Raw genomic sequence first — 17,854 nt, forward strand, 5'->3', positions numbered from 1 at the left:
ATATTTTGAAAAGCAGTTTTCCAAAATGCACACACACACACACCCACTCACATATGGTGCAAACTGGGAGTTCAAAGTTCAACGCATGATTGTGAAAATGGAATGGCCAAAGTTGGTAAAAAAGTTGCAACTAAAAAAAAAATGGGAAATTCCACGTTTTATTTGACTTTTTGTTACTTTTTATATTTACATTTTCTTTCTGCGGCCGAAATGGTTCTGTCACTACTTTTTTTGCATAATTTCCGGTTCCCTCTTCTATTTTTCCTCGTGGGCTTGTTGTCATTTTCGATGACAGCTGCCTTTTGTCCACTGTGCGTTGACCAAAACCACCCACTGTCAATTCAAATGTACGCTCGAATATATATGTATAAATATATATGGAGATAGACATATGAGAGGGTTGTGCCCAGCTGTGTGCGAATCATTTTAATTTCATATCTGAATGCCAAAGTTCCTAATTGAAATGGCTGTTGCAAGGAAAGTTAGAAAAAAGTAAAGTTTAAAGGGCGTAATATCTGAAGGAGGCAATTATATGACTAGAAGTTTAGTCTAGTAAGTGTTAAAGCAATAATTTGCAGAAATATTAGAAACAAAAAGCCAGGGGCTTAACAAAGAGTTATAATTAGTCATATTAGAAACTAAGTCCAAAGGCTTATATATACAACGATTCATAAATTAATATAATATATTCACAATAACAAGCTTAAATTATTTTAGAAAACTGACACAAAGGCTACAGTAAATATTTAAAATTGACTAGCCTGTTTTCAAAGATTGCCAAAATGCATTTTTGAAACAAGTTTAATTCTGAATTAAACTAAGAAGTGGCAGTCAAAAAACCCAATATTGTAAGGACTAAATTAAGAATTTGGGTAACCAAACCTCAAAGCCGGTTCAAATAATTGGTAAAGTACCAAGAAATTACCAAGAGTCAAAGGCAAATAGCCCTTTGGAAAAAAGAACGAAGAAAAACTACAAGTATTTAATTTCAATTACAGACAAGACAAAATACTGTCGCTTAACCCTCGACACCCCTGCGCTTAACCCACCGATTACCCCTCGGCCCACACGCATTAGCCACTCTTAACCCAATGCCAGTCCACTTAACCCATCAATCCTCATCCCAGGACATCATCCTCATCGTAGAACACTGGAGAAGTTCGAAAACTGGAAATACCTCAAGCAATCAATGGACCTGTTTCCGACTCCTCCGTCTCTTTCTAACCATTGGTGCCCTCTCTTTCGCTGCGCCATGTTGCCATCTCTTTTGCCGCAATCAACATAAAACAAAGACGAAGGCAACTGTATAAAAATTAAGCTCAATTACCAGAAATTTACAACATCAATAAAATAACTGAAGAGTGCTCAACACAAAATCACCGCACACACACACACAGCATGTGCTGTGCTGCTGTGTGTGTGTGTGAGTGAAGGGCGTTGGGTGGCGGGAGGAGTGGGCGTGGCACGGGAGAACGTAGCAAACTCATCACCGGATGCTGACATATTGAAACACGTACCGACAACATGCTACACCAAAATTATAGTCACTTCCTTGATTTTGATTTCAAGTACTGTAGCGGGGAGGTATTTTCCGGCGAGGAGCGGGGGGTACGAAATTGAAGGTTTACGGGGGGTGGTAGGTGAGCCCCAGTCCCCTCCCCACACACAGAAAAAAAATCTACAACATTAGATATTAAAGCAGATATTTTAATCAACATCGGTTGATTTTAAGATCGATTAAATATTTTACTTTCGGATCACAAAACTTTGATTTGTAATGGTAACTTTAAATTGTTGTTATTATCTATATCCCATAAAAAGATTAATCTATTTTATAATAGTTAAAATAAAAACGAATACGATTGCGGTTGGTATTCAATCCATCTCCGATCAACTCCTATAAGCAGCGATATCGATTGTATCTGAGAACTGTAAAATATTTTATATAGGGATTAGAAGATTATTCTTTCGGTTATCAAAACTTTTGGACTTTATTATTGGTTACATACCTAAGATATTTTTAATTGTGTTTGTAAGTAAATAAAAATGTTATTTCTAACAGCATAGTTAATTATTAAAATTAAAAGCAAAAGATTATTATTTTTTCCAGTGCATTTCCGCCCACTCCCTAAAAGCAGCCCGTAAGTGTTGCAAAATATGTTGACTCAACTCATAACAAGCCCCAAAACTGAACGTAACTGAGAACGTGGCTGTGATGGGGGTCCGGGAAAACGGAAAAGTGGAAAAGTGGGCGGTGGAGTGGCTGGTGCCGCCCAACGACAACAAAAAAAGTGGGAAAAGTGTGAGTAAGAGAAGGGGCAGTGGGGGGAGGGGGGTGGCGAAAGCGAGAGCGAACATCAGTTGAGGATTTCCTAATGAGTGCTTCATGAATGAATTTCAGCCACAGAATACTAATTCGATGGAAAATTCATTTTTCCACACGATTGGCAATTAAAAGAGATTTTCTACCACACACACACACACACACAGGGGGCAGGGAAAAGGGGGCGTGGCAGGGAGACACATATAGCTTTGTCTAGTCATCGAGCGAATTGACAGGCGAACGAAGCGAAGCGAACGGACCAAAACGCTTAATGGAGATACCCGAAAAATAGACAATATAATTTCTAAAAATACCCAGAATTAGTTAAAGAAATAAATTGTTAATAAAATATAAATTTAAGAAAATTAAAAATATATTAAAATAAACAAAATAAAATAATAATAAATGTATATTCGAAATAAGCATAAAAAAACATTGTAAACATCTATTCATATAGAATATAAGCTAGACTCAAATAGACCAAAGGAAACAAAATGAAATGATATAATACCTGAAGAGCTGAAGGCCTTTAGCTGCTATAGCTCATGCCCATTTAGCATTTAGTTTAGAAATATTTGTAAGCATTATACAAATAAATAACAGTTAAAGAATATATTGTACGGATACTGAAAATTACTTTAGAATTAAATTTATATATAAATCGCTGTGGAGTGTATGTTAATGTTAAGTATTTAGGTGCTTATACGCATTTTATTCAATTCTAAATAAGAACTAAACACAAAACTAGCCTTAAAGTATGCCGCCAAAATATTAGAAAAATATTTCCGGTATACCTTATGTAGGCCTTTTTAAAGATTCCAATTCACTAGGGATTTTTTAAGTTCCATCGATTATCTTTTGTTAATTTATTCTTTCGTATACCGAGGCTATTTTCAAGCTAAATTGGAATGGAAAGTGTTCAGATGCGCATTTCTATGGGCGAGTTGCATGTCGCTAGGCGGTGGTAAGCGGTGGGTTGGGTGTTGGTTCGATTGACTGGACTGCTTTGCCTTTGCTGGTTAGCGTTGTTAGGACTTGCCGCCACCTCCCACCCCCCCTCGCTTTTCCACCCACCCATTTCCCATTTCCCGATCTGCGTGTGTGTCTGTGTGATGACTTATGCTGTGCGAAAGCCAACTTGTCAATGTGAGACGGCAGTGAAGCAAGCAGTCGACAAGCGTTGACGTATTTGACAAATACACAGAGCAAAAGGTTCAGGGCGTCAGCCAGTCGGGGGTCAGAGGTCGCGGTGAAGGGGGTGAAAGGCCAGTTGTCACCTCATTGCAAGGCTGCAACTTGTGGCAACGAACGAAGCGAGGCTAATTACTTTAATTGGTTGTTGCTGTCCCGTTTTAAAGTGCCATTGAAATTGAAATTGCAACTGCAAGTGCACACAGCAAGAAATAGCCTGTAAAGCTATAAAATATATATGATTTGCTAATCCATCAGCACAATTATATTGAAATAACCAGGAATATCAATGAAGGACTCACACCCGATTATCTTCTAAGATCTTCAACCTCTTCCCCACTCAACAAATCTATAGAATCTTTCACAATAAATATTCAACGTTTTCCCTGTAAAAAAAAATATAGAACAGGGGTGGTGGCAATCAGCTCGAACAGCACGAACCATTTCGAACAGAAAAGTTTGTGTTGGGAAATCTAATAAAGCCCCTAGAATGCCAACTACTTAAAAAGTGCACGACAAACGCATAAAAACAATAAATTGCACAAAAAGGCGGGTTGTGGGGAATACCCTTTCAATTTGAGTTAAATAAAATGCGACACAGAGCGAGCGAGATGGCGATGTTGGGGGAAAGGGAGAGAGATAGACAACCGCAGAGGGCAACTACGAGTATAATAAAGAAGTTTTCTCGGCCCCTAAAAATCCACCATCCCGCCCCGAAAAAAGCTCGCTACTTATTGCACAAAACACAATTTGACAGCTGCAGCCAAAGGGAAAGCGGAAAAGCGAGCAGTAAAAAAGGAAACTGCAGCGGCGATAGCGATTGAAAAACAGAATTGCGGCATCGCATTAACTGAAATCGATACAAAACAGCCGCTTCAATGATTTTCTACTCACCCCAATGACAATCGACAAGAAAATGTTAGCAAAAACTATAGAAAATACAGTTGTAAAAATATACAACTACCAAAAATTGTAACTGATTAACAATATCTTAAAATTGACTTTTATTTATCCTCTTTTTACTTTAACAAAATTTTTTGTATACAACAGACATGATGATATAAAAATGCAAAAAGGGTTAAGATAGCTGTATTTAATATATATATATATCAACACAAATTTTTTAACAAATTAATGCATGCAATTATACCATAAGCTTTAATTTTGACCCTAAGCAATTCATATTTCCAAAACAATCATCCCCAAAAAATCAACTCATTCACTTATCCCCCAATAATCTGAAATTTGCTAACCTTTCACCATCGATTTTCGCACCCATCTAACCTTGAGATTGTTTATACCAAACGTAAATAAAATATTTATCCTGATGTTGTTTCAGCTTTTGAATAAATCACTTGGACAAAAATTCATGGAACTTCTTTAAGCAGTGCACTGCCATTTTGGCCTGGAATTTTTCCTGGAGAAATCTCCCAAGACAACTGCAGGCGGAAATAACTTAACTCAATTACGCTTAATTATTTCCTACTTCGAAAGGAATTTCTTTTCTCTCTAGTTGTCCTTTTGGCGTGTCCTTAAGTCGCCGTCCGTAGTCTTTTCCGTACGGACAATAAAACTTTCGTTTCGTTTAGTTTTTCCTATGTTACAAGGCGGAATCACCAAAAAAAAAAGAAGAAAAGGATAGGAAAAAAGAAAGGTCCTTACACATGTGACCCCGCCCATGGGCGGAAGTTTTCGAGGGGATAGGTGTCGGGGAAAGCCCACTTCTGATGATTATTATTCACTTGGGCATTTTTACGAGCTGCTTTAGACAAAAGTTCGCCTCCAACTATGCCAAATGTCTAGGGGGACTTTTCCCCAAACCCGTTCCAGGATTTTTCTTCTTTTCTTATCTGTATTACGGTGTACCCTAGACAAATTTTTACTTATTTCTGGGTAAGAAGTTTTATTTAAGTTTATGGGAAATTTAGAGAATGCTTAATACAAATGATACTAAAGTAAATATTAAAATAAAATAAAATTCTCTTAATTTTTCTTTGCTTATTGTTAAGTAAGATAAACGTTAAAAAACTTCGAATATTTTTCGGAACTTTCCAGGATACATCCAACTTCTGTATACTTTTCTAAACACTCTCTTTATGTTCAACTCTAAAAATCCAACGTCGTCTGTGTATTTTTATGAGAACAGCTGCCGCGTCCTCTACTTCGGATATGGATATGGGCTGTCCTTTCGTCCTGCCCTTAACCCCCCGCCAGCCCCCGCGATTCACACCCCCGTTTAACCCCTGTTCGCCACCCACTTTAGAGCCTTGAGAATTACAAATCAGACGAATGCCGCCGTTGCTACCTATAAAAAGTGCTAATAAGTATGTGTGTTTTATTGTAGAGGACTTTATTGCCACGTTAGTTGTCCCGATGTCCTTTACCCCCCTTTAACACCCTAAATAAATCCCCCTTGTCTATATATTTTGCTGTGCTGACATTTTGATACTGCTGTGCCTTGGCTTATTTGAATGGAATGTGTGATATTTGTATGAATGTGAGAGGGAATCGGAAAAGGGGAAAGGTCACAGGGGAACAAGATTTAGGCACCCACCGATATCAGAATAGGATGTCTTTAGGGTGTTGAAATCAGTAGATCCCGTTGGCCATAAACTGTTCAAAATTGTGGATGACTATGCCCATCTTAAAGATATAATTATAGCATGGTGATAGGGTTTAAATACATTTTTTGTTTTCAGATTTTCAGAGGCATACTTAAAATATACCGACAATAAGAAGGCATATGCTTCATGAAAAATGTCAAACGCTTTACATACCATTTTAAGAGAAAATTAAAGCATTTTATTGGACACGCAGAGACGAAATTACAAGACCGGCGAGAACCGTTCACAGAAGTCCGAAAAGGAAGTTGTGCAGCTCCACGAAAGTTATGCATCCCAAGGAAGGTTTAAATATCAAAGGAAGGCAGATGATAATTTCCCTCAATAAAGTTCTGGCCGGGAAAAGTTTGCTCAGATTGCCGAGGGGGGTGAAGGGAATGGGCGGGGGTCAAAGGTTACGGCCAGGACAACAGCAACAGCAACAACAACAACAAATGCTTGCACTCAACGATGATGATGATAATATTTATAGGGCTCCTCAAGGACACACGACTGGGGATATGCGGAGGCACTTATGAGCCACAAAAATTACCCCAGTGGCTAGTTGGTATTTTTCACAACTTGGCCACAATTTGTGCTTTAATTTGGCCAACGAAAGAGTCAAACTTTTTGTGGAATAACAAAGGCGAAAATATGCCCCAAGGATTTCTGGGGCAGGGATTTCTCACCCGGCTCCTTGCCACAAATATTGCCGCTCATCATTTTTATTTGTTTGCCTTCGCCACCTCCTGAAAACCACTCAAGGGTATTTTGTGGGGTATTTTTATTTATTTTCTTCGTTTTTTTGGTTGGCCCTCTCACAGCGCGAAAACAGAACTTTGTTTACCTACAAAATTGAAGTGTGAAATAAGTAAAGTTGAATTATTCCTGGCGGACATGATAAACTGTTGGCCAGGGGCGTCGGGTGAACGGGGGCTGAAGGACCACTCAACATTTTATTTGTGTCAATTTGTGAGCCCCGTCTTTGGGTTAATGCTCCCAGCTTGACTTTGACCCCTCAAGTGGAAGCAAATAAAATGGAATTTTGTTTTTTTTTGGGTTGATTATTCTTGAAAACACAGGCCAATTTTTATTTTGGTAATTGAGTTATTCGTATTAATTGGCTAAATTCACAGGAAAACTTTTAATAAAAAACAAGAGAGAACGTTATAGTCGAGTGCCTTGACTATCATTACCCGTTAATCAGCTAACCAACTTTAAGATAATAAACAGTGTTTTGTCTGTTGACCAATTTTGGAATAGAATTCCAGGGAATTCCTATTGATGTGGAGCATTCAAACCTAAATAAAAACTTATGAATAGGAAAAATAACCTGGGTATTGTGAGATCCACCCTAAACCTTTTCGAAAGTAAAATCTAATAAATATATAAAATAAAATATACATTCTAAATTGATTTTAAAATAAATATTGCCAACTTGTGAATTTGTAATGTTATAGAGTTGACATAGCTTTCTGAGGAAATATGGTAACAACTCTGGTGTAGAGCAGATGGGATTTATGGAATAACAATTACCAACGCAGCAACCCGATGGAGTTGTTGAAAATTTTGACGCCTGACAATTCAGTACGACATTTGATAATAATAAAATTGGGTTTAGGCTGTAGGCACTGGTCCTGTAATTATTTTTCTTGCACGAATTCTGCGCTGTCGAAAGTCGAATTTTGTACTCCGTCGAATTGGAATGGGCCACAGGAACATGACGCCAACGAAGAGCCAAAAGAAGCGCAGGAGGAATTTAAATTATTTTGAAAGGTAGGATGGAACAAATAATTTCCCTACTTATAACATGGGTTATAATATATTTGTTTAGGGCCCTAGTGCCTGTAGAAGATCCAGAGATAATTTAACCATCACGAACAGACACCTCATCTGAACTTCTTTCCCTTTGGTAAGCCGTATTTAGTAAGTTAGGCAAATAATTCAAACCATTTCATTTCATTATAACCATTTCAGTGCCCCGATCTTAGAACCGTCGCCCGACGAGTTTTGTCTGTAGGGCGTCGTTTTGACCATCAGAAACCAGAGGAACCCTGAAACTATGCACGGTAGATCCGACGATTACCCACCCAGAACGAGGCGAAACGGGTGCCGGAACATCTCTTCGATGTAGATAATGGCACCAGAGTTGGACGATGACCCTACCTTTACACCCGAACCTCCCATTAGTATGAACTTTTTGGATTTATACGATCCCGATCTGCCGTCGTCATCGGATATTTGGAAGAATCCGTCAGAAGCGGAAAGGCCTCCACCCTCAAAAGCAATGGAATGCCTGATGTCCAAGGCATCTTCCTCAAAAGTAGTTGAACCCCAAGAAAACAGTTCTGTGAAGGGGCTTTTCGACTGGGTTCTGTAGATCATCTTTACAAATGCGACGATGCTGAATGTTAGCATTATACCACTTGCTGTGGACAGCCTTACGTACTCCTCCATACCGCTGTATGGTTTGTCTAGCCCCTCTGATTCGATCCAATCATTCAAGGTCTGCTGATCAGCCAACCCAAGTTTCTTGGGGTCAAGGGCGATCGGGAGATTATCTTTACAAATGTAACAATGGTCCCCCGATTGCCCTTGATTCCAAGAAACATGGGCTGGAAGATCAGCGAACCCTGACGGATTGGATCAAGTCGGAGGGGCTCAACAGCGATATGGAGGGTACGTAGGGTCCACGCCGTTTCTTCAGAACCGTTCCTTCGTGAGACGAACTTCCAGGTGTTTGCCATGACCACGGCTGAGACGGGAAAAATGCTGTAGAAAGTGTACCTGCTTTCGGTCAGCTATCGCAAGCACCTCATCAATCAGAAATCGAAGGAGGAACTGCCCAAATCAAAACATAAGGACATACAACAAATAAATAACTGATCGATGCTTATGCAGTTCAATAAAGAATTCACTTTCATAATTCTGAGTAGAGTCCTTGGTAATGAGAAAATATTTTATGTAAATATAGAAAAATATTATATATATAAAATATGTTCTTTGGTACTCAGATTTTTTGGTCAAAATACTTTTTTTCATTCCGTAGTTTTTATTAAATCGGGGCATACAGAAAAAATTCCGACTGTTTTGAGCAGCTTGCCACCGATGCTAATAATTCCAATCACGTTTAAAAAGTGTAGTTTTAAGCGATTTTCGCATTTTTCATCACGATTTTTTGCAAAGAAATTAAAAAATTGAAAATTTCCAGGCCTGAATGCCAATTGATTGGTAATTAAATAACGAGCTCAACGAGGCATGCCATTCCTTGTTCTGGCCTTTATTTGCAATTTGCCAGCCAAAACACTATTCTTTTAGGGCGGAAAAACCTATGCTATCACATGTATTGTTGTTGATCCGGATCTGAAGAATATATATACTTTATGGGGTCGGAAAAGCTTCGTTCTACCTGTTACACACTTTTTTCCTTTTTTCCTAAAATACAAAATACCCTTTATATCTGCCAGTGAGGGATAAAAATAAACGTAGAGAATTAAAGAAGCTAACTAGTACATTAACCACAATATGTATCGTTCAAATTTATGTCACTGAAATCTGGTGGTTCGAAGTAAACCAAACAAAAGAAGTTAAATTCATCGATGTCGAGAAAGTACCTCACGGATATCCACTTCCCCATTTTCCGCCAACCACACACACAACCAGACCCTCATCGAAAACATGTTCCTTGTTGCGCTGGCAAAGTTTTCCACGAGCTGGAAAAACTTTGCGGACCCGCAGCGGATAATTTGATTTCGGGGGCATTAATTGCACAAAAAGTCGATTTTAATTAGGTGAGCACAACTTGGGTAACGGACTTAATCGAAAGTGGGCCAGCTAATAAAATCAGCACCATGAAAGGCGGATGTGAATGCGGATTTTTTTTGGATACTGTCGTGTCGTCATGTCATCAGCCATAATTAATGGCAGCGACATGTCCAAAGTGGCAGTCACGATTTAGCTAATTCTTTTATCGATATATGTCGATAAGACGTGTTTGAGCTCTTCGAACGGCCAACAGCTGTCTGTCTGTCGGGGGGATGGTAGGCCATGGCATGGGATGGGGTCCTTAAGGGTCTGTAAAAACTCCCACGACCTGCTCAGGAAGAAAGAGGGGCGAAATTCCAGGCAATTATCGCCAACACTCTGGGGCAGTTCATTAGGCCCAGCAGGAGAGTGGATTGGCGACTGAGGAGGGGCGAGTTTAGGCGCTTCGATACCCAGTGATCTGATCATTGGATATTGCTTTATTGGATAGGGTAAAACGGTTTAACAGGGAATTATCTAAAAATGTATAACATATTTTCTGTAGTATAAATATTAAATTAGTTGATGACTTTTTTGCATAGCACATATCATTTACCACATAACATATTTACCACCCGCCATTTCAGTTAAACAAAATTTTAGAAAACACCTTAGGCAAGTATATAAAATCAAATACATCCTTAGATCTATATTTATTTAAAAAGCAAAACTAAAAAGATTTACTTCCGCATCACTTGAAACAATATTAATGGGTGTGTAAATACTCCATCAATCCATTTCCATAGCTCCTCTTGTTGTTCAAGCAAAAATAATTATTTTAGGCCAATTTGCAGTAAAAATAAAATTCTTTTGTAAACGTTTTTATTAGCTCTAACTAAATCCAATTAGCCCGGGCCACAGGATCAAAGGCAGCCGCCACTCCAATGAGAATTTTGTGAGGGCGGCGGTGGGTGGAAAGTGCAGCGTTGGCGTCGGCTGTCGCTAATGCCTTGTGGAATTTCTTATGACAAAACTTTCCATCCGAAATAATAAAAAAGAGAGATATTCCATGAAAATTCATTAATGTAAAATGTGCAACTAATTAGCCATCAGATTTATTCTCCGCTTCGGAAAAAGCCCGGCACCCATTCGTTGAATTTTTATTACCTTGTTCCTTTATTTCAGGGATTGAAAAGATTCAACTATAAGAGCGATTTAATTTAGTTTATGTTTCTTTATATTTATTTAAGCTTTATAATAGATTTACTATGTTTTTTTTTTGGTTTATTACCACACTAACGAAATTCAAGGCATTTGAAATATAATGTAAAGTTAATAAGTAAACATTAAACATGTTGGACTTGCTATGGACTATTTCATTGTCTGTCAGCTATATAAATACATCATATCGCTCCAGAAATATAGTCATCCATTGAAGTTGGTGTTTCTGACTGAATTAATAATACCCACTTCTAGGGTATAATAATATGATCAAAAACAGACTATTTTGCGTAGAAATGGTCATAGATTCGGTAATCAGTGAGTAATCGGTGAAATGTCGAGCAGAAAATATAACAGCTTGGGGCTTTCAGCCATTCAATCTTGCTAAGCCTGAAGACGTGGATAATACCCTAGCATTCCTAAATGCCCCCTCCTCGGCGATTGAACCTATCCCACACGTGAGTCCGGAAGAGGTTTGCCTTCAAATTCGCAAGCTGCAACGCAGTAAGGCTCCCGGTTTCGACGGGATCGACAGCAGAATTGCCAAGGCTTTACCTAGGAAGGGTATACTTTTCCTAGTTCTTCTTTTCAACTCCATGCTACGTATCCACCATTTTCCCACACAGTGGAAGTGTGCTGTGATATCGATGATACCCAAGCCAGGAAAACCGGAAAACCTTGTTGCATCCTACCGACCAATAAGTCTACTGCCCACCTTCTCTAAAATATTCGAAAGAATATTTCTTAGTAGAATGATGGCAGTAAGAAGTGTGCAGGACGCCATTCCAGACCACCAGTTCGGCTTTAGAAGTCACCATGGAACCCCAGAGCAAGCACATCGGGTAACGCAGCACATCCTTGGAGCGTTCGAGAACAAGCAGTACAGCTCAGCAGTCTTTCTTGACGTCAAAGAAGCTTTTGACCGCGTTTGGCACGATGGCTTGCTGTATAAGCTGAAAACTCTCCTGCCTACTGCCCAATATCTTCTCCTAAAATCGTATCTCTTAGAACGAAATTTTATGGTAGATGTGAGAGGCGAAAGATCGTCCATCAGATGCATTCGAGCTGGCGTACCTCAGGGTAGCGTTCTTGGTCCGGTACTATACACTCTGTATACCGCTGACCTGCCATACCCTAGGGAACTGGGTACCCTCTTGGCTACATATGCTGATGACACAGCCTTTATTGCCAACTCCACGTGTCGAATTGAAGCAACCCAAATCACACAAAACTTTTTGGATTTGTATGGCGAATGGACGAATCGATGGAACATCTCGATAAACGGAAATAAGTCTCAGCACTGCAACTTCTCTCTTAGAAGTAAAATTCTCCCCAGAGTGAAATTACATGACACACTCATACCGCAATCAGCCCAGGCTCAGTACTTGGGTTTGATTTTGGACAAACGTCTTACGTGGAGGCAGCACATAACCAAAATTACAGCAACATGTCGCTCCAAGCTGCGGAAACTAAATTGGATGCTTAAAGGTAAAAGTGAGCTCAGCCTTAGCAACAAGATGTTGCTGTACAGGTCGATAGTGGTTCCATCATTCACGTATTGCATACAAATATGGGGTACCGCTTCAGACTCAAATGTCATGAGGGTCCAAAGAATTCAAAACCGGGCGCTACGTACGATTGCGGATGCGCCTTGGTACGTAAGGAACGATGTCCTGGCTTGCGACCTTCACATCCCCTCGGTGCGAGAGCAGATAAACATGCACTCAAGCCGTTACAACGACCGTCTACAAGCCCACACGAACCACCTAGCAGCATCCCTGGCAAACCGAATCTCAACGAGAAGAAGACTAAAGCGAAGGCACCCCGGTGATCTCTGGACAAGAGGACGTCAGGTCTCTCGAGTCCTAAAGCAATGAAATTGTTCAATTATTGTAAATATTGTTAATCTCCTTTTCTGTTATGTTTCCACGTTAATTTTTCCTCTTCGTAGACAACGTTTTATAGCCATTAAGTTGGCTGATCAACGTTAAATAAATAAATTTGTTATACTAAAAAAAAAAAAAAAAAGGGTATTTCCCAGTCTGTTGATTAGCATAATCTTCAATTGTTCCAAAATATTCAGTTCGAAAACAAATACAAAATTAAATTTGGCATAGGAATGTAACTTTAAAGTCACTTATAAAAGCTTTCTGTGTTACCCTTTATCAATTCGAAAATAACATCAGGAATATATAAGTTGCTATTCTGTTTATTTAGAATTATTTTATTTGAACCACTTTCCTGTTGGGTTTTTTAAAGCCCAGTCATCTCACTTAACCTCACAATCGGTTGGCTTAAAGGGGGCGTGAGTGAGTGAGACGGGGCTAAAGGAGGGAGTGAGACCGATAGAGAACAGGGCTAAGCTGGCGATTAAACAACAATTGGCTGACAGTTATTTACACAAGTAGCTGGCATTGCAGCATCGCTGCATTGTGTATATATTGATCACTCGGCAATTCAATGCAGTCTGCGGCTTAATATGTGTTCCAAGGGAGAAAGAGAAAGAGAAAGAGAAAGAGACAGGGCTACGGGGGCCAGAGAGAGACGGCTAGATTATTGGCGCACCGCCGTCTATTGTCTGCCATAGAAAATGCCCCCCTAATTTTGAAAAAAAAAATTGGGGGAGGGGGGTTCGATTAAAACACAACAATTTGCTGATTTCTTATGCAACCGAAAGGGGGGGGGGGGGGGGGGGGGGGGGGGGGGGCTCGAAAGTGATGGGTGGAGCGGGCCAGAAGGGAAGGGGGTCTGGCGAACAAGAGAGCTCACGACAATCGACGCCGTCAAACCTTATCCACAGCGTAAACACAGACGAAAAACTGCTAAATCATTGCAATACAAAACCAACAAAAGCCGCTGTCGATGGACCCCAACCGACCCCCTTTTCGCCACCCATCTCCGCCACGGATATGGCGCTGCTTATGACTATATGCCACCGAATATTTATCACATTTCCATGACAATACATTTTGAAGTTGTTAAATGTCAACATTCAAACAGTTTGATAACCTCTTTTTTTTGGGTAAATATTCATAAATGAATATAATAATTAATTGAAATTTTTATATTTTATATATATATTTTTTTTTAATTTTTGCTTATTTGAATTTCAAATATTTATTTTATATTATTGAGCTCAACGCCTTTTTATTAATTTAATTAACACAACACCCTTTAAATAGTACCGTGTGATAGGGGCATACTGCCTTGCTGTCACTGGCACTTCTGCCCCCCCCCCCCCCCCACCCTTTCCCCGATAATCCCCCCTTGTGAGCCACTGGAGCTTATTCTTCTGCTCATTCTTCTTGCCGCTGCGCAAATATTGAAAATACAATCCGTCTATGCGGAATATTGATATGCCGTGCCGTCTATATCTATCCATATCCATATCCAAGGACGAGGGGGGCCGGGGGGTATGATAACCCCCAATGGGGGCTGCGACTTGCGGCTGCCACGCCACTGAATCTCACACACAGAGTGCTTTTAACGCTGTCTGCTCAATGATTTATTGATATGGCCAAACCGTATGCGCATTTAGCAGTTGCAACAAAAGCGCCAAAAAACCTTAAAGCTGCTGCAAAGAAAATGGGCAAATATCGGGAAAAACTAACACAAGCGTTCGTTGGTAATTACAATTAAAGTGGCAGTCGAAACAATTCCAAATTGACCTCAACAAACATAACTTTGACCACACACAAGGGTAAAAGCCAGGGGTGAAAACGTAGAACGAATCATTAAATACCCCTTTTGAATGCAATAAAGGAATGACTAAAATATACGGAGTAATTTTTTATAATGCTTATAACTTTCTTTAACTCTTATCTATGAAATGTAAATAATTGTTCAAAATTGGCATTAATTAATACTAAATCAGTATTTACATTCATATATAAAAACAAACTAATAAGATTTTTAAATTTGTTTAAATACAAACAAAACATAATAAAATAAGAACATTTGTATGTTGTAAACTAGACTAAATGTTTTTTGCAATATTTTCATTAATTATTTTTTATAATCATCCAAACAGCGTTGTTCAAAGGAACAAGCCGCGTTTATAGGGAAAACACAAAGTTCCCGACGGAAGTCCAAGACTCGAGCTGTAAGAAGACAATTCAATTCATTAGCAAAGTGCATTTTCTTGTAAGGAGTGAACGCTGCTTGGTTCTGTTTTATTTTGTTTCCCTTTTTTTGTTTTTGGTAACAAGACTCGACGCTTAGATATGAGTCATGCACACGCATTTTCAGAACAACTCTCTGGAAATTGCGAGTCACATTTGCCCATTTTCCGCTTTCCACTTGCCATACGGTTACCCATTTGCTTTCCCCCTTCGGGACACTCGAATCCCATGCTAACCAATAAATAACAGCACCATTTCTCAAGTAAGTAGAGGAATTTAGGGAAGTTTGTGCAAAAAAATTACAAGGACGCAGGCCTGAAAAGCCGTGTGCAGCAACAAGCAAAAGTAATAAAAACGTGCTTAAAAATCATTTATTGAATTCGTGACAAAAATACTAGGAAAACGTTGGGGACAAAAATGATGAAAAAAGGAAAAACAATCGGGAGCGGAGAAAAGGCGGTAAAATAAGAAGAAAAGTCGGGCTAAGAATGCGACTGCGACTGTCAAAGATGCGACTGTGCAAAGACAATATTTGCCTGCGTCAGGATGGAAAGTCCTTTGCTATCTGTCTGCACCCCCCAAACATATCCCTTGGCCCCCCTTTGCTGCCAAGGCCAAATTGAAAAGGGGCGCAAACAAAGAATCATCCATAGAAACGAGATAGCCCAAGGAAAATGCTGCTAGGAAAATTCTGGAAAAAACGGAAGGAGAAAAGACTGCAGCAGCATTTTGGACACTGACATTAAAATGGTCAGAACGCGTCAGAAATGTAAAAATAAAATCAAACAGGAAAAAGATATAGAAAACTAGAATTGAACATTGTACTTAACCTATATTATTAAATTATTTTATTAAAAAACTATTAAATTTAATTTTACAAAATCCCTTAAGTAAATACAAAATTATGAAAAATAAAAAGACTGCTAAGACCATTTTAATATTTCTAATAATACTACTAAAATAAAAGAGAGCCTTCAAATTTTACTGCGGCTTAATTAATTAAGAACTGAATTAAATGCACAGGATGGTTAAATAGAAACAAATGTTAAAAAACTCAAGAAAAAGAGACAAAAACCACGCACTTGGCTGCCCGATAAGTTGGCCCTCCCTTTTTTGTTCCGACCACTTTTTCCTGCCGAGTTGCAGGTGCGAAGAACAAACAAAAAATGGATGCAGGGGTGCTCGGAAAATGAGGGGTTGTGAAAACGGCGGGGAAAAGCGGGTAACACACAATGAGCGTCTGCCATTTTCGCAGGTCACTGAGCGCATACAAAAGACAAAAGCCAACAGCCGACATTTGGCACAAATCGCTGAATGGATTTGTTTGCCGCCCCCTCCAAAACGGACCCCCCTTTGCCACGCCACCCCTGCACTCCCAAAGAGCAGGGAAAAGCGGGAAACTGCTCTTTGTTGGCATCGCTGCAACTGACAAGAGTTTTGCGTGCGGCACACGGTGTAAATTGTCGACCGAGGCTGGAAATAGCCGAGGAAACTAGATAAAAAACAGGGAAAAGGTGGAAAGAGCAGGGGAACCAAAATATAATAAGGTTTATAGGTATGGGAGTAGAATATCTATTATATTTAAAAATTTGTGATTTTTTTTTAATCGGTACAGGTACAGTGTTTAACTACTAACACAAATAAAATCCAAAATATATCTTTAGATATTTCCAACTACATATGTATATTTTGATTCACGGATTTCAGCACACGAAACAAACTGATAAATTTCAAATTCTATCAAATTTTTAATTTCGTTCTTGAATTCTTAGTACTTGATTGATATTATCCTTCTTGGGATCAACACAATTCGCTCGAGCTCGTGAGAGGGTAACCTTATCCAACAGATTATAAAAACGATGTAAACTAAAAGTTAGCAAAATCAAACACAAGCCTTAATAGTATTAAGTTAATACAGGTTTCACCAACCTAGTTCTCAATTTTTTAAACATAGGAGCCATTGAAAATTGAGTGCCAGATTCAAACCGAAAAAATCACATTCACTTATATTTTTTGGCCCAGTAACATATACATATACATATCCTGAAGCAAATAAGAAAACAATTCATAAACCACAATGAGCGATGAACAATTTCCGGTACATATAGATGGAATAATATTGTGCTACGACTTCTAACGCTTCTAAATATCATTTTCAGCCTTTGGTGTCCGAGGAAACTAATGAAAACTCTTGTAATATGACTGTGGATCGACCAATGTCACCGCCACCGGAAGAAACTGTGGAGGCTATGGAAATGGTTGAAGACCCGCCTTCACTACCCGAACGAGAAGCTCCGATTTCCGCGCCTCGAAGGAGCGCCAGGATGGCAAATCGTAATACAACTCGTTCGGAGCTTCAAGACATATCAAGCGATCCGCAGACAAATTACAGAACACCCAAAAGAGGAAAGGTGCAGAAGCCGACAAAGCCTCGATCTGCTAAACATGTGATTACCTGTCGCAATTGCGGAAATTCTCATATCTGTTTCCCGGCTAGCACAAAATTCTTTACTTGCGCCGAGGTCGATGGCCAACTTTTTAAAGTCAAACAGATTAGTGGCAAACTGGCACGGGCGCCCTCAAAAAAGAATAGTTCCCGACAAGCTTAACCTGCATTGATGTTACCAGAACAAAATTCTAAAAAAAAATTTAAT

The 17,854-nt window shown here is 39.2% G+C and overlaps 1 protein-coding gene and 1 long non-coding RNA gene across 2 annotated transcripts; both read left to right on the forward strand.

Moving 5' to 3' along the window:
* The first annotated feature begins 7,760 nt into the window (after positions 1 to 7,760).
* On the forward strand, positions 7,761 to 8,596 carry LOC119557853. The gene is made up of 3 exons (XR_005220122.1): positions 7,761 to 7,890; positions 7,949 to 8,026; positions 8,092 to 8,596. It is a non-coding gene; the product is annotated as an uncharacterized LOC119557853 (long non-coding RNA).
* Positions 8,597 to 17,188: 8,592 nt separating this feature from the next.
* LOC119557766 lies at positions 17,189 to 17,854 on the forward strand. The gene is made up of 2 exons (XM_037870663.1): positions 17,189 to 17,298; positions 17,360 to 17,854. The coding sequence occupies exons 1-2, from the start codon at positions 17,278 to 17,280 to the stop codon at positions 17,807 to 17,809; spliced, it is 471 nt and encodes a 156-aa protein (XP_037726591.1). The 5' UTR covers positions 17,189 to 17,277; the 3' UTR covers positions 17,810 to 17,854.

This window comes from Drosophila subpulchrella, chromosome X (assembly GCF_014743375.2).
Source record: "Drosophila subpulchrella strain 33 F10 #4 breed RU33 chromosome X, RU_Dsub_v1.1 Primary Assembly, whole genome shotgun sequence".
Classification (NCBI taxonomy): Eukaryota; Metazoa; Arthropoda; class Insecta; order Diptera; family Drosophilidae; genus Drosophila; species Drosophila subpulchrella.